Source organism: Mastigoproctus giganteus, chromosome 4 (genome assembly GCF_048544385.1).
Source record: "Mastigoproctus giganteus isolate SK-2022 chromosome 4, ASM4854438v1, whole genome shotgun sequence".
Taxonomy (NCBI): domain Eukaryota; kingdom Metazoa; phylum Arthropoda; class Arachnida; order Uropygi; family Thelyphonidae; genus Mastigoproctus; species Mastigoproctus giganteus.
The window spans coordinates 191,744,928-191,763,683 of NC_143578.1; the positions used below are offsets into that span (position 1 = coordinate 191,744,928).

The 18,756-nt window shown below is 38.4% G+C and overlaps 1 protein-coding gene across 2 annotated transcripts in view; it reads right to left on the reverse strand.

Moving 5' to 3' along the window:
• Window positions 1-18,756, reverse strand: part of Snrk (SNF related kinase) — a 152,893-nt gene that overhangs the window by 37,652 nt on the left and 96,485 nt on the right. For both annotated transcript variants that reach the window (XM_090371948.1, XM_090371949.1), the window contains exon 4: window positions 18,290-18,439. In XM_090371948.1, the coding sequence (XP_090228074.1) occupies window positions 18,290-18,439 (150 nt within the window). The remainder of the gene's footprint in view (window positions 1-18,289; window positions 18,440-18,756) is intronic.

The following is an 18,756-nucleotide window of genomic DNA, read 5'->3' on the forward strand; positions in this document are numbered from 1 at the left end:
AATTATATTTATTGCCTTCCTGAAGTGGTATTTCAGGTAAGCGATAGGGGAATTATTATTTATCAACTTATTGTACAATGCTATTATGTTTGCTGCACAGCTTATGTTTTTATTACAAATAGAAGCAATCCTCAGGCATTGGGATAAAATGATATTAGCATGCACTGATTTCGATATATTAGATCTCCAGTTTGTAGGGCCGACTACACTGAAATTAAATATGTTTACATCTATATTATTATGAAATATTTCTATACAAAGATCCAGGTAATTTGCTATAGTATCAGAACTGTTAGTTTTTTCCAATACAAGTTCTTCTGGATATAATTTGCTGTAATCCTGAAAGAAATGCAGACAATTAAACACACATAGATCATCTACGTATCTGAACATAAGTAGGTTATCTTGGAATGTTTTTTCTGTAGAATACAGATAGAGGTTTGCAATTATGCAGGATGCTGCGAAGTTCACTTGTAAGTATAACTAAGTTCCATCACATACATAATTCTTAAAAAATACATAAATTTATTAGAGTATCCCAGTAGGTTAAATCAAACTTTATAGCATATTTATGTTCCAAATATAGTTTTGGATAACATCTTTTATATGCGAGATTGATACTAGTGAAGAAAATACAAACATTTAAAGTCAAATGTTTGTATTTTCTGAATATTATTTTTTATTGCATTTATAATTGGTAAGTTATTTATTATAATAGTTTTATTTACATTATTTAATATAGTTTAAGTAATTTTTCTAAAGTTTTACTTGAAATTTTAGCATAACTATCTCTACGTGATGTTATGAATCTAAATGCAAAATCTAAATGGTTTTGTTAAGGGAAAGTCTTGCCTGACCAATTTGATTGGATACTATGATGCAGTCACAAAAGAACTGGATGCAGGGAATAACTTTGATATTATATACTTGGATCTTAGAAAGGCCTTTTGATACTGTTGCACATGGAAGACTGCTGCACAAATTGGAGCAGTGTGGCATTGGAGGCAAATTGCTACTATGGATAAAGGGGTGGTTGAGGGAGAGAAGACAGAGTGGTAATCAATGGACACTGCTCATTGTGGACTAATGTTATTAGTGGAGTCCCTCAGGGTTCAGTGTTGGGTCCATTGTTTTCTGTATTTATAAATGATATTGATGATGGTATATCAAGCTTAATGTCCAAGTTTGCAGATGATACAAAGGTTGGCAGGGTTGTCAAGGACACTACTGACACTATGCTGCTGCTGCAACAGGATCTGGAAAGGTTGAGCAGATGGGCTGAGAGGTGGCAAATGAAGTTTAACATTGACAACTGTAAAGTACTACATATGGGAGACAGCAATCCCAGAGCAACGTATAAACTCTGTGGTACTACACTGACAGTGGTAGAGAATGAAAAGGACCAGGGGGTAATTGTGCAGACAGATATGAAGTTCTCTGAGCAGTGCAGACAGGCTGCAGGAGTAGCTCATGGTGTCTTGTCAATGATATACAGGAATTTTTCCAGCAGGGATAAGGAGGTGATTATTCCCTTGTATAAGGCAATGGTCAGGCCAAACCTTGAGTACTGTATACAGGTCTGGAGGCCTCATTTCAAGAAGGATGTAGAACTGCTGGAATGAGTACAGAGAACAGCAACAATATTAGTGAATGGAACAAAGGGCTACTCTTACGAGGAAAGGCTTAAGTTTTGCAAATTACAGTGTCTGGAGACTAGGCACCAGCGAGGTGATCTGATAGAGGTTTATAAAGCCTTGAATGGTTTGAGCATGCTCAATGCTGATGGGATTCTTCCTCTTGCTCAGAACAATCACCTGAGAGGGCATAAATTCAAATTGAGGAAAGACAGATGTAGGATAGACGTGCGGAAATTTGCCTTCAGCCAGCGGGTAGTTGGTTGGTGGAACAGACTGCCATCCCTTGTCGTGGAAGTTGATAGCCTAAATAAATTTAAGGCTCAGCTGGACAGGTATTTCGAACAAACGGAGGTGTGAAGTGGAAGTGTAAAGTGTGTTTGGTGTCAAGCGGCACCAGGGGTTTCCCCCCATCTCCGCATTGCTTGCATTGTGATGGGTGTGCCAGTTTACTGGAAATGCCAGAGATTCAAGAGTGTATGGATATTGTACATGTGTAGTGTCGTGTACCGTTGTTCATCTGGTCATTTAGCCGCTGGACCCCTACTGAGGCCCAATGTTGCCCCACTTTAGCCCCTTGGAGGCAGACCAGGAAACACCAGTCGACTAAGATTTACTCTGGCAGGTCCTGCCACCTAATTTCCTGAAATTTCAGTGGCTAGGACCTTAAAAAAAAAAAAAAAAATATATATATATATATATATATATATATATACACACACACACACAAACATATATATATACATAATACACACAGGTGTGTATATATATACATGTTACACACAAATAGATATACACATATACACACCCTCTATGCGCTTGCGTGGCAGGAAGGCCCTACGAATGAGAGGCCGAAAGTAGTGGGCGAACGTGATTTTAGATTGTGTGGGGCATTGCGTGCAGGTAGAGTGGGGGAGTAGACTGAAGAATGGGGGGGAAAAGCAGAGACATGGAGCCGATAGAGAAGACGGCTCCAGTTTACAGTGGGGCAAGCCCATGCCCCACCAGAGAGTAAGAATGGGGGTGGTGCGTGGGGGGATACGGTGGAACCGTCACCTCCCCCACCCGCCGGGGAGGGGTGGAATAGTTGAGCCAGGCAAGGGAGCTGGCTCAGGTCGCCAATACGGCGTGCATGCAGAGACTGCGATTTGTTCATGTGGCATTTGGTATAGACTAGTAGGATTGAGCCACTTGTAGGATTTAACTCCTCTTCTCTGATGTCCGTGTGAGCCAAGTTTGGTCGCCTATTTGGAGGTGGCTCTTTGGAAATGGGACCCGTCCAGTTAAATCAGATTTTAGCATCCATAGGATAATGCATAGAAGGCTGCTCGCCGCTTTTGGTGTATAATCCGTCTGTAGGTCAAGATTGAGTATTCAAGAAGCAAATCCTGGTCCATTTGATGCTGGAGATGTAGGTTCAATAAGTCTGTCAATTCAGTGCAGTTAATGCAGCATTTGTTGAGTAGTCGCTCGTGGGACCCATGTCCCATCCATGGATATTTGGAAGAGTAGGATTTATTGTCCATTAGGGCGGATTCCGTTGTTGTTTGGGAGAATGGATCTGTCAACCAGAATGCAAGTCCGGGTCGTATATTGTGCACGGAGGCTGTGCTTGCTCTTTTGTTTGGAGGTTGCCCTTGAGAGCCATGTGTGTGAAGTGGTGTGAAGCCAGGGGTGTGAAGTGGAAGTGGGTTTTTTTTTTTTTTTTTTTTTTTCCCTTTGGCTGATGCTGCATAAGCTTGCTTTCTTGCATCATATGCCTCTACTAATGCTAAATGCTAAAAATTGAGGAAAGTCAGTTGTAGAATATATGTGCAGAAGTTTGCCTTTGGCCAGCAGGTAGTTGATTGCTGGAACAGACTTCCATCTGTTGTGGAAGTTGATAGCTTAAATAAATTTAAGCCTGAACTAGACAAACATAAATGGGAAGGGTTTTTTTTTTTTTTTTTAGGCTGATGCTGTATAAGCTTGCTTTCTTGCATCATCATATGCCTCAACTAATGTAAATGCTAATGCTAATGCAATAGGTGATTTAAGAAATTTAGTTATCCGTTTATAACATATATAAATGGATATTTTAAGTTATTGTACTTTAATTTTTTATGCAATGCTATTAGTTTTTTGATTATTACATTAGGGGAAGATGCTATGTATTTGTATGTGCTACTGGAGTTCATTTTTAATAATTTCTGTGTAATATGACTTACATATAATTGCAAGCAGCTTTGTCAACCAGAGTAATTACAAAATGTTTGTGTATTTCTTTGAGCCGCTTATTTATTAATTTTGTATTATGTAGATTATCCGGTATGAATTTCAATTGATTATATTTGTCAAATATGATATTTAGCATTGTGAACAGCCACATGTGATATGCCTCAACCGGTATATTTGTATGCAGATCTTATACAGTATTTTAATAAATCTAGATATAACAGTTTTTTAAAAGTTGATTTATTAATAGGTAGATTAGGTCAAAACTTAAAACCGAGTGATAAAATATCTCTAAGCTCAGGATATGGGATTATATCTAAATCACTGGTTCTTCTTACTATCTGCATGTTTCTCTTTGCGTTAACTTTAATTAATTAATTATTTATTTTTACCATATCCATCACATAGGGGTCACCACATATATACTCATTAGAGGGATTATTATTTCATAACGACTAGTTGTTACATTATGTCCTGGATACGGTAGATATGCCTTATAACAGTACATTTATACTTTACATTTATTCTTATTTTAATTATTAAATTACGTTCTCTGTCGGGTCAACGACGTTCAATATATGCTTACATTTATAATATCTTTCTTTTGATTCTAAAAATTTTTAACTATAGGTGACTCCCGCTTAACGCTGATAGTTCGTTCCGGGAAAACAGAGCGCTAAGTGAATCCGCGCTATGTGAGCGCCATATTCCCATAAGGTAACATATGTATTTGTGAGTTGCGGTCTATTCCATAGGATATTTTCTAATCAATAATAAATGGTAGTGAAAATATGCACCAATGTCGATTAAAAATATTTAATATTCAAAATTTTGTACATATAAAATATTCTACATTATATACACATATAATTATGAGGTAATTATACTAACGAAAATCATTAATTTATTAATTCGATGGCCCTGTGCTCTCGAGTTTTCGTATCTTTGGACTGAAAAATGAGTCGATTTTGGGTTGTGCTTTGGCCTTCTTCCTCTCATTGTACAACAACATGTAGGGATTCATTTCTTTCTTCAAATTTCTTATTACCTTGGCACTTCGTTCCATGTCAGGGTCGTTCTCCCGGAAATAATCACACATTTTTTCGAAGTGTTCAAAAGCTTCACTAAGTCCTTTTGCAGTCAGCGACTTCATCGGTTCTTCATCTACAGTATCTTAGATGAAGATCATCTCCCTCAATAGCAAGCTCTTGTTCTTTTATAATTTCCATTAGTTCTTCATTAGAGAGGTCATCCCTGTCATTGTCGATCATCTCTTGTACGATGTCTTCGTTAATTTCGTGTAATCCTGCTTCTTTTCCGAGCTCAACAATTTGTGTTTTAACATTTTCAACGGAATCATCAGGTTCCTGGGAATGCTTTATGCAATTTTTCCCAACTTTCCTCCACACTCCATTCATGGTTTTCTGAGTCACTTCATCCCAGGCACTTGAAATGTTGTAGATGGCGTTTTAATGTTATAGGATTTCCAAAACTCCTTTAAACTCGGTACATTTTCAGTGTTGATGGCTTTAATAGCTTGGGAAAAGGTGTTCCTTATGTAGTACGCTTTAAATGTGGCAATTACTCCTTGGTCCATTGGTTTGCATCAGAGACGTAGTGTTTGGAGGCATGTAAAAAACTTTTATGTGATTGTTCAAGTCTTCTAAGCTCTCTTTGCTTGGGTGGCCTGGCGCATTGTCCATGATTAGAATAGCTTTATAACCAATGTTATTTTTTGCACAATATTTTTCCACTGCAGGACAGAAGAACTCAGCATACCAATCAATGAAAAGCGGTCTGGTTACCCAAGCTTTTTTATTAGCCTTCCAGATGACAGGTAGGTTTGATTTAGCTAAACCTTTAAGAGTCCTTGGATTTTCGGAATGGTAAACTAAAAGGGGTTTTAATTTAAAATCCCCCTCAGCGTTACCACCCAACAACAAAGTTAACCGATCCTTCGCCACTTTGAAGCCTGGCATGTTTTTTTCTTCTTTCGATATGAAACGTCTTTTAGGCATTCGTTTCCAAAAAAGACCTGTTTCATCTATTTTAAAAACTTGTTGAGCAGTATAACATCCCTCTTCAATAATTTTAACAAATTCTTTTTTGAAAGTTTCGGCTCCTTGTTGATCTGCACTTGCAGCTTCTCCCTGTATTGCTACGTTGTGCAGGTTATAGCGCTTTCTAAATCTATCAAACCAGCCCTTACTAGCGTTAAATGGTTCCACGTTTTTTTCGGGGTGAGCTTCCTTTAAATCTTCATATAGGCTCTTCGCTTTTTCTTTAATAATAATTGAACTTAACGGAATTCTACATTGAATGTTGTCTTCAATAAAATTATGTAGAAGTTTCTCCATTTCAATCATAATAGCCGGCCTAGCCCTGGTCAATTTAGTTGCCCGCAGGGGAACAGCTGTTTTTCCAGCTGCTAAAATTGATTCTTTATTTTTTATGATTGTTCTTACAGTTGAACCTGCCAGTCCTAAATTATTGCACACATACACTTGTCTTTGACCGGAATCAATTCTCTTCAAAATGTCTAATTTAATTTTCAAACTCAATGTTCGATTTTACCGTGCAGTAAAATCAAATGGTTGTTTATTGCACGAAAATACTGTAATAAATTATGATGTGAGTCATGGAGAAGGTTTACGGAATTTCCAAAACAGTAAAACAAACAAATTTTATGTACTTCGGGTGACCACAAGGTCAGAGGAGTTCAGAAGACAAGAGAATACTGTACAAGAAACAGCACCGCATTTAGCACTCATGGGATTGATTGTGTGAAAAACATTTCGCAAGTTATAGTTCCACAGTAAAACAAAAGAAGAGATAGGGAGTAAATCTATTTTTAGTATCTTTCTATTACAGGTCAGAACAGAAAATGCAGACTTGGTAACAGCATATGACACTGGATAGTAAATTTTTTCAGCTTGTGTACTAAAAAAGAATTTCTCCCTTGAAACTATCCGCACCAAGAAAATAGAGCATATTGAAAGTTTCAATTTTGTATAAAGAGTAGAAATTATAAAAATAATTACTGTAATTAATTTCATGGTGGCTATTTTCTCCTTTTGCCAAAAAAAAAAAAAAAAAAAGGCTCAAAACAGACTGGACTGAAGACGGATTTGCCAAAAATTCAATCTGTATGCTAGTAAAATAGCGTTATAGTGAGTTTTGACAGCGTTATAGTCAGGTACGGGTTATAATATAAGAACAGCGTTATAGCGAATCAGCGTAAAGTGAACCGCGTTATAACGGGGGCCTGCTGTATCTTTAATTGGTTTAGATTCAAATTACTTAATCTCTGAATTTTTATATATCTTAGCAGATACTGATCATTACGGAAACAGAGAACTCCTTGTCGTTTTTTGGCTTCAGTCTGGGTGGTTGGCCCCAGTTGAAGTCATCTAGATTGTGGGTAGACAACAATAAGTTTTATGTGTATATATATATATATATATATATTTTTTTTTATATATATATATATATATATATATATTTATATCCCTTGCGTTTCTTTAAATCTAGCTTGGTATTGTCTGCTTCAATTATCTTCTATATTATTATCTTCAATATTATACAAAATATTTTATATATATACACCAGATAATCCAATGGCACAAACAGAACCAGCCCAATGCTGAACCAAAACATTTCTGATATATTACTTGCTAACCATAAATATTTTCTACATCAGAAAAACACACATTTATGGAAATGAGGTTCCATCTGAATTTTGACACTGGCATAAAAATCTGCAGTTTTCTGGTCAGTAAAAGTGGTTCTTAGCATTTGCAGGGCATATAATGCAAGAAAACAAGTTACATAGCATCAGCCAAAAAAAAACCACCCTCCCAATTTACCCTATACAATCACTCCAAATGTTTTTCTAATTCTGCCTTGAACTTATTTAAATTGTTGATATCCACTACAACAGAGGAAAGTTTGTTCCAACTATCAACCACACTGGCTGGCTAAAAGCAAATTTCTGCACATCTATTCTATAATTGTCTTTCCTCAATTTGAATTTATGTCCCCTCAGCATTGTTGTTGATTGGTTTTTAGGAGCATTAGCAACTAAGGCCATATTGCTCTGGAAATATGCGGTGGTCATTCCCTGACCTTTCCGCATCCTCCGTATTTGGCGGTCACGAGCTCAAACCCCGGTCTAATCAAGAAGCGTGTGCTACGCACTGCTGCTCCTGCCTACCTGGCTATGGAGGCGTCCCCATCAGCAAAAACCATTCTTGCTCAAAGCATTCAAGGCCTTATACATCTCAATTAGATCACCTTGCAGGTGCCTAGTCTCCCCAGATGTTAGTCTGCAGAACTTAAGCCTTTCTTGGTAACAGCAACCCTTTGTTCCACTCACTAATCTTGTTGCCCTTGTCTGTATTCATTCCAGCAGTCCTATATCTTTCCTAAAATGATGCCTCCAGACTTGTATACAATAATCAAGGTGTGGCCTGACCACTGCCTTATACAAGGGGACAATCCCTTCCTTATCCCTGCTAGCAAAATTCCGGTATATCATTGACAAGACACATTGAGCTACTCTTGCAGTCTGTCTGCACTGCTCATAAAACTTCATATCTACCGGACAATTACTCCCAGGTCCTTTTCATTGTCCACTACCCGAGTGTAGTACCACCCAGTTGCCAGTTGGTACATTACTCTGAGGTTACTGCTACGCATATGCAATACTTTACATTTGTCAATGGCGCCTCCGTAGCCAGGTGGGAAGGAGCAGCAGTGCGTAGCACACGCTTCTTGATTAGACCGGGATTCGAGCCCGTCACCACCAAATACAGAGGATGCGGAAAGGTCAGGGAATGACCACCACATATCCCGGAGCAATATGGCCTTAGTTGCTAATGCTCCTAAAAAATCAAAATAACCATAACAACATTTGTCAATGTTAAACTACAGTTGCCATCTCTCAGCCCATCTGCTCAACTTTTCCACATCCTGCTGCAGTAGCATACTATCATTACTGTTATTAACAACCCTGCCAACCTTTGTATTCTCTGCAAATTTAGACATTAACCCTGATATACCTTCATCAATATCATTGATAAATACAGAAAACAGGGTTCAGCTGTTGGGCCCAACACCGAACTCCAGGGGAACCCCACTAATAACATTAGTCGACAAAGAGCAGGTCCTTTTATCCATTGTAGCAACTTGCCCTGAATGCCATACTGCTCCAATCTGTACAGTAGTCTTCCATATGCAACAGTATCAAAAGATTTCCTAAGATATGATATCAAAATTATTTTTTGCATCCAGTTCCTTTGTGGTCATGTCATAGTATCCAATCAAATTAGTCAGACAAGACTTCCCCTTAACAAGCCCATGCTGTCTGAATTATAACTGCAGTCTTGTCTAGATGATCCTGCATTGCTTCTTTAACCAGTAACGCCATTATTTTCCATGGAACAGAAGTTAAACTAACAGGTCTGTAATTACTTGTGTTGCCCTTTGATCCCCCTTTGTGAATTTAGGATATATTTCCACATCTGCAGTTGATGGGGACCTCCCCTAAATTCAAGGAAGCTTTCACAATTATGGCTAAGGGTTTGCTTATTTTTTTGTTGCTTCCTTTAATAAAACTGAATAGATCCCATCCACCCCAGGTGCCTTTCTTATGTTCAACTTCTCCTCCACTTTGCTCTCAGTTATTACAAAATTATTTAGCTCCCTGCCAGAGTTAGATAAGCTTCTGGCCTCCACTTCCCTATAGATGTGAATGTAGATGCAAAATACTCATTCGGTTTGTCATCTACCTCAGCAGGTTCATCAACTATTGAATTGTCAATGTTCTTCTTTGATAAAGCAACATGAAAGAGTTTTGCATGTCACACTATGCTGGTAGTTGGAAGATTATATAATGGTGACAAAGATTACAAATCAACATGCTTTAAATTTATTTAATTATTGAGATGTCTGTTTTTACCAGAAGTTCAAAGTTCAGTTATTAGCAACTGAGAGATGGAACAGCCCATGAAAATGGAAAAGTGTAGTAGACTAAAGAAAACTGTTTGAGTAATTAATTCAAACAGTTTAGCAAGTGATACAACTACAGGCTATGGCTTGTGTAAGTATGTCAACTAAGTTTTTAACTATAAGTTTATCAACTACATTTTTATCTTGTATACACTATCTTCTTTTTTTGCTAAAATACTGGTACAACGTGTATGGAGAATATAAATTCATTGTAAAGGTAAGGTCTTTGTCACCACATAATTCTTATCAGTGTATATATGCATCTTCAATTTAGTATAAAAATGAAGCTTCCCCCACCGCACCCCAAATTATTGCATATACTGTATTTAGTTTATCAAACAATTTTTGGACCATTCAATAATTTAAACTTGAAGGTGTATTTGTAATGGAAACAATAAAGACAAAGTACCAGCCATCTGTTATTATTATTTGGATTGGAAACATTTAGTTTACTATACAGGAGTATAAACCAATGAGCCAAAACATTAGGACCACCTACCTAATATGATGTTGGTCCTCTAGGTGTAGCCAAAACAGCTCGTAACTGGCAAGGCACGGATGCAGCAAGATGTCTAAATGTGTCTTGTGGTATCTCGTACCAACACTTAACCAGCAGATCCTTTAACTCCTGTAAGGTCCGTGGTTGAGATGCAGCAGATCAGAGTTGCTGTTCCAACACAAACCACAGATGCTCAATGGGATTGATGTCTAGGAAATTTGAAGGGCAAGGCAATACCTGGAAGTCTTCCTCGTGTTCTGCGAACCAGTCTCGAACAATCCGGACGGTGTGGCATAGTGCATTATCCTGGTGAAAGACATCACTGCCAGAGGGGAAGACTGTTGCCATGAAAGGGTGTAGCTGGTCAGCAATGATGTTTAGGTAGGTGGTAGATGTCAGAGTGCCCAGCACATGGATCACTGGACCCAGGGTATCCCAGCAGAACATCGCCCATAGCATGACACAGCCACCACTGGCTTGTTTTTGTCCCACGGTGCAACAGGAAATGTGATTCATCGGACCAGACTACCTTCTTCCAATCACTCAAGGTCCAGTTTCAATGCCTGTGTGCCCACTGTAGGCACTGTCGCCAGTGAACCATGGTTAGCATGGGCACTTGGGGCTTGTTGTTATTTGGTTTTTAGGAGCATTAGCAACTAAGGCCATATTGCTCCGAGGATATGCGGTGGTCATTCTCTGACCTTCCCGCATCCTCCGTATTTGTGGTCACTGACTCGAACCCCGGTCTAATCAAGAAGCATGTGCTACATATTGCTGCTTCTGCCCACCTGGCTACGAAGGCGCCGGCACTTGGAGCAGCCTGTGGCTACGCAGTCCCATTTTCAGCAGGGTTCGATGTACTGTGTGTTGCGACACATTACTTCCATCACCAGCATTCCAATTACCAGCGAGTTGCACTAGCCCTTCTGTTGCCACGTACCATCCAGGAGAGCCTTTGCTCACCTTGAGCATCAATGAGCCGTGGCTGTGGTTCGTGGGTTTTTCCTCCTCGAAAAGGTAGTACTAACACTTTCCCTTTTGGTAGGTACTAACCACAGCTGACAGTGAGCATTCCACCAGCCATGCCGTTTCGGATATGCTCTGACCCAGTCGTCTAGCCATAACAATTTGGCCTTTGTCAAACTCTCTTAAGTCTGCTGCCTTTCCCATCTGAGGGAAAAGAGTAACACTAATTAACAGAGCTCAATATCAGGTGTTTTTTATACTGTGTCCCGACCTGCACACATGCTAGTTCACCTGCAGTTGTTTCGATTTGCATAAAAACTCGTTGGTATACACATTTCAGTTGATTGTGATTCAGATCCACATCACTGCTAAATATGTTCTTGTGTTCTCTATTTGGGTTACCAACTCTGAATTTGCAGCATAATCTATGCAGTTAAACAATAATTCTCTAGTTTTCCATCATAAAAGAAGGAGAATTACCCACAATAACAGCCTTTGTAGCATCTGCAAAGTTAGACATTAAGCCTGATATGCTTTCATTAATAAATAATGAAAATAGTAAGTGGCTCAGCATGGAACTCCACTGATAATATTAGTTCAAAAACAGCAGTACCCATTAATAGCCACTCTCTCTCATCAGTCATTCAACCATAGGGACAAGTTATTAATAACTTGTCCCTAATACCACAATGTTACAATCTGTACAGCATTCATTGAAGTGGAACAAGTTCAAAGAATTACTGAAATCTACCTATATGATGTTAAAACTGTTTTTCACATATAGTTCCTTTGTTACTGCATCACACAGCTATTAAGATTGACCAGAGAAGACATATTCCTTAGCAAATCCATACCACAATTTCTGCAGAATTGCATTTCTGTCAAGACAGTCCCACATTACTATTTTAATCCCTGATTCAGTTATCACTTATTTTCTCCAGGGAAAAAAAAAAAAAAAAAAACTGGGCGTACAGGTCTTTAATTACACACTTCACCTTCTAACCCCTTTGTGAATAAAAGAGACTTGAACATCTCTGATTCACAGGGACCATCCCTGAATCCAAAGATGGTTTAATAATTATGGCTAAAGGTTGACTTACCTTTTTTGCTGCTTCTATTAATACAACTGGATAGATTCCATCAGCCTGGGGTGCCTTTATTACTTTTAGATTCAACAATTTTTATTCCACTTTCTTTTCAGTTACCATATAATCATTTAGCACCTTGTTATAATTTCGTATATTTCTGGCATCCCCATCACTAAAAACTTCTTCATGCACAATTGTAGAAGCAAAATATTTATTCACTTTGTCAGAAACCTGAACAAAATCAGCAATAATTATGCAAGTCAAATCTAGTGGAGCAACATGATTCATAAGATAAGCAAAGATTCCTTTGCTACTTTTCACTGCATTCTTAGCCAAAGACTTCTCATAATATGCTTTAGTTTGCCTAACTCCCTTAGTGATTTGATTACATTCTCATAATGTGCTTTAGCTTGCTTACCCCTTTAGTGATCTGATTATATATTAATTTATAATTAATAAGTTTCTTATCCCCCAATAATTTTTATTAATCAAGAGCATATTTCTTTCTTCCCACCCACCTACCCTATCTGCTTTTTCTGTACACATCATACTCAGTGTTCAAATCCCACATATCTTAGTGGCATAGTGATTCTGATAGCTCTACAATGTCTGCATTTGATTACTTAACAATAGTTCAAATTTATTTACTATACTCATAACATTAGTGTACATGCTTCACCTGTTTTACTGTTCGTAACCCTAACAGAGCCTATATATTTGCTTCTTCCGGTGAGGATCTCCAGCAGTCCTTGTTTTTACAAGCTACTGCATGTCCCAACAGAAGCAGTACAAGAATCAGTTTCATCTCTGCTTGAGATGAAACCCCTCACCCAAAACGTTTTTTCCAACCCACCTAAACACTGCTTTGATAATGTCAGCAAATATTCTTACCACCCCCCCATCCATTTTAAGTGTATCACATGATAGGTGGAACAGGACCAGGGTACGAATACCAGGGGCAAAAGTTCATGACGTTGTAGAGCGGATATCACCTTTTAAGGGCGCAAAAGGTGATATAGTTGTACATGTTGGCACTAATGATATCAAGAGTAGGAGACCAGCAGAATTACTTAACAAGTACAGGTCACTGTTGAAAAAAAGCCGTGAATTAGGGATGAATTTGAAAGTGTTTGCAATTCTGCCCAGACACAATAGGAGGGAGTATATGATGAGAACCTTGTCGATCAATTCAGCCCTGGAAAGATGGTGCAAGGCATAAGGGGTAGAATTTTTTTTCAGCCTGAACTGTACTTGTTAACAGGAGAGACTGCTTCTACAGGGATGGGATACACTTAAATAGAAAGGGTGCAAGAATATTTGCTGATGCTATCAAGGCAGTATTAGGTGGGTCGGAAAACTGCTAGCTGGAGGGGGAAAAAGACTAATACATTAACAGAAGCCACTGGCAGGGGTGAAAGAGATTCTTTCACAGCTTCTACTGGAATGAGCAGAAGCCTGAAAAACAGGATGCAGGATATTTCAGAGACTGCTGGGAGTCATTGCGGTACAAGTAAACACATGGGTTGTGTTAGGGTAGCTAAGAATAGAAACAGGTGCATGTATACTTGCGTATACACCAATGCTAGGAGTTTAGCAAATAAATTTGATGAATTTGAGGTATTGCTCAAAACATCAAATGCAGATATTGTTGGGATTTCAGAGACATGGTGTCACACAGATATAAGGGATGCAGAACTGGAATTTGGGGAGTACAACGTCTACAGAAAGGACAGACAGGATAGGAAGGGGGGAGGGGTTGTGCTATTAGTTAAGAAACACATAAAATCCAAGGAAGTGAAGCCAGTTGACATCGCTGGACAGTGCAGTGTCGAGTCAGTTCGGTGTGACATAAGCATTGGGAGATCAAAATTGAGAGTACGAGTGTGCTATAGGCCTAATGACTCTGATGAGTATAATAAGGAACTGTACTGGAAAATAGAGTGGGCCAGTAAATCAGAGAGTCTTATAATGGAGGATTTTAATTTCCCAGATATTGACTGGAATTTGGGGGCTGGTCACTCATACACTAGCAAGGCTTTCATGGATTTATTGGATGATTGTTTTCTACATCAACATGTTCGGGAGGCAACTAGAAGGAGTAATACTCTTGATTTGATTATCAGTAGTGATTCTTCATTAAGAATCTGCAGATAAATGACCCACTAGGTGACAGTATTCACAGTGTGCTGAAGTGGGATTTACTCAAAGAGGTAACTACCATTAGGGGTAAAGGGAAGGGTTATTGCTTTCGTAAAGGCGACTACAATGGACTGAGACAGTATTTAAATTCTATACAGTGGGACCAACTGATGATGTTACCAACCGCAAATTCAAAATGGGAAGCATTCAAAGAACTTATCATGGAAACCACTAGGCTTTACATACCAAATAAGAAATATTGTCCAAGGTTTAGGCCTAAATGGATGTCAGATGAACTAATGAGACATATGGCAGAGAAGAAAAATGCATGGGATACATACAAATTAACATGTGACACAGAAGATTATGATAGATACAAGTTTATGTGTATACATATATATACTGTTGAGAAACAAGTATATATATGTATATATATCACACTGTTGAGAAAGAAGGCAGAAGCCTTTGAAAGCTTCAGTTAGTATTTTAGCACTTTTAACCTAGTATATTTTATTGCATTTTAAATTCGGTATTTTATTATCCTGTATATCACATTTGTCTTATTTTAAAATTACTATCAGTAATATGGTATTTTGTTTGTAAATTTATTGTAAATATTAAATATTTAAAAAATTTGGGTTTTTCGTCTTTCGTTTTATTCCATGGTTGGTGAGAAACTAAAAATATGAGTATACCCAACCCCAGAGGCCTATTTGAAGAAGTTTATGCGTAACCAAGTTACAAAGGAGGTTAGGCAGGCGAAGGCCGATTACGAGAAATCTTTGGCAAGGGATGCAAAGAAAAACAGCAAAGAGTTCTTTACTTATGTAAACTCTAGAAGGAAGGGGATGAATCATATTGGTCCACTTGATATCGATGGATCAACTGTTGATGATCCTGCTCAGGTAGCTAACAAACTAAATGAATATTTTGCATCGACATTCACACATGAGGAGTTCTTCAGCGAGGGGAATGCCAGAGGTGTATTCAACTCTGGCATTGGAGGCAAGATTCTCTGGCAGTAAGCTAGAGAATCTTTTAATAACTGAGAGTAAAGTGGAGGAGAAATTGTTGAAGATAAACACAAGAAAGGCACCTGGGGTGGATGGGATCTATCCAGTTATATTAAAGGAGGCAGCAAAGGAAGTAAGCAAACCCTTAGCCATAATTATGAGAGCTTTCTTGGACTCAGGGGAGGTACCCACAGACTGGAAATGTGCAAATGTGAGACCCCAATTCACAAAGGAGGATCAAAGGCTGACACAAGTAATTATAGACCTGTGAGTTTAACATCTATTCCACGAAAATTAATGGAGGCACTAGTTAAAGAAGCACTGCAGGATCATCTAGACAAGACTTCAGTTATAGCTCAGACAGACGCAGCATGGTTTTGTTAAGGGGAAGTGTTGCCTGACCAATTTGATTGGATACTATGATGCAGTCACAAAAGAACTGGATGCAGGAAATAACTTTGATATTATATACTTGGATCTTAGAAAGACTTTTTGATACTGTTGCACATGGAAAACTGCTGCACAAATTGGAGCAGTGTGGTATTGGAGGCAAATTGCTGCTATGGATAAAGGGGTGGTTAAGGGGGAGAAGACAGAGTGGTAATCAATGGACACTGCTCATCGTGGACTAATGTTATTAGTGGAGTCCCTCAGGGCTCAGTGTTGGGTCCATTATTGTTTTCTGTATTTATAAATGATATTGATGATGGTATATCAAGCTTAATGTCCAAGTTTGCAGACGATACGAAGGTTGGAAGGGTTGTCAAGGACACTACTGACACTATGCTTCTGCAACATGATCTAGAAAGGTTGAGCAGATGGGCTGAGGTGGCAAATGAAGTTTAACATTGACAAATATAAAGTACTACATATGGGAAACAGCAACCCCCGAGCAACTTATCAACTCTGTGGTACTATACTGACAGTGGTAGAGAATGAAAGGGACCTGGGAGTCGTTGTGCAGGCAGATATGAAGTTCTCTGAGTAGTGCAGATGGGCTGCAAGAGCAGCTCATGGTGTATTGTCAATGATATATAGGAATTTTTCTAGCAGGGATAAGGAGGTGATTATTCCCTTGTATAAGGCAGTGGTCAGGCCATACCTAGAGTACTGTATACAGGTCTGGAGGCCTCATTTCAAGAAGGATGTAGAGCTGCTGGAACGAGTATAGAGAAGGGCAACAAGATTAGTGAGGCTTAAGTTTTGCAAATTACAGCGTCTGGAGACTAGGCACCAGCGAGGTGATCTGATAGAGGTGTGCAAAGCCTTGAATGGTTTGAGCATGCTCAATGCTGATGGGATTCTTCCTCTTGCTCAGAATAATCACCTGAGAGGGAAGAAATTCAAATTGAGGAAAGACAGATGTAGGATAGATGTGCCGAAATTTGCCTTTAGCCAGCGGTTGGTTGGTTGGTGGAACAGACTTCCATCCCTTGTCATGGAAGTTGAAAGCCTAAATAAGTTTAAGGCTCAGCTGGACAGGTATTTCGAACGAACAGAGGGGTGAAGTGGAAGTTGGGGTTTTTTTTTTTTTTTTTTGGCTGATGCTGCATAAGCTTGCTTTCTTGCATCAAATGCCTCTACTAATGCTAATGCTAATCCCATCCATGTAAAAACAGTCTCTTCTGTTAACAAGCACAGACTTTGCTGAGAAAAATTCTACTCCGCAAATCTTACACAATCTCTCTAGAGCTGAATTCATTGATAAAGCTCTCATCACATACTCACTCCTATCTCATATGGGCAAAATTCCAAACACCTCAAAATTTAATTCTAACTTGCAACTTTTTCTTTACACTGCCATATACCAGTTAATGTTCTTAGTATCAGAATGTACAACAATATCACCTTTCTGTGCCCTTATAAGATAACTTCTACAGCTTCATTAACATTTGTCCTTTGTCCTATTCCACCTTTCCTCTGTATAATATATTTCCCATTTCTCTGACAAATAAAGTTAGAGACAACAGCTACTTCTTGTGGGACTAGTGCTTTCTGCCACTGGGGTTCTGCTATGTTGTCTGATTGAGGCTCTGGTATTGACTTCTTCAAGATCTCATATTTGCCCATCAGAACATTGGATTTGTGCTTAATCTCCTCTCCGTAGCCGAGTGGGCAGGAGCGGGAGTGCAGTAGCACACACTCTTTGAGTAGACCGGGGGTTCAAGCCCCTGACTGCTGAATACGGTCGGTCTGCCAACCCGCACTGGACCAGCATGGCAGATTATGGTCCATTTCCCTCGGCATGAATTGTTGAGGAGGCTTCCATCTCGCAGTGGGTTGATAATGGCTGCACTTTACTTTTTTTTTTTACTCCTCACACTCTTTGCATCAGAAACACATAAGGGCATCCTCTTTGCCTGCATCATGTCCTGTTACAGATGTATTTGCAAGAATGCAACAAGTAGAGCACATTATAAAACACTGATTCATAAGAGAAGGACCCAGTTCACCCTAAGCCAAGGTATTTTCACTACTTTGAGCTCTTTCCTTTACTGCACTTGGTGTGCAATTTTATATTAAATTAAAAATACTACACATTAAACTAAGAGATATGTGAGATGTGGGAGACTCTAGCATTAAATAATAGTATGCAGTACACTGCGCTGTATGGCAACCATTTTTTGATGTGGAAAAATAATTCTGCTTTGTTTCCAGACCTCATTTAAAATTTAAAACTATTACTTATATTTTAAAAAAAAAAAAACTCTCATAAAAGTACCTTACCCTGGTGTAACAGCTATTGGTGACAAATCAGCTCTTGACACCCTACTGTTTAAAAGTTGGGCCTTTTCTTGACGTTGAGCTCTTAATTTCCTTTCTGCTAATAGGAAATATGTAGCTGTAATATGGTTGTATTCATTCTTATCCAAGGCTCTATAATAAGAATAACTACAGTTATTTTAAAAACAGATGAAAAAATAATTTGCCAATCATAAGACATCAAATAAAAATATTAATATTTAATTTAGTAACCACTCTCACAAACTATATCTTCAGCACAGTTGGAGTAGACATACAAACAAATAATAATAAAGAATAGTCAAAAAAGTTATAAAACAATCAAATTAAAATAGAGGATAATATCTAACAAGGTTAGCCAGATCATCTTTTTCATAAAGAACTGCAACAAAGGAAACACATCTAAACTATATTTATTAATAACATAAGCAGACTTAGCCAGAAGACTAGTG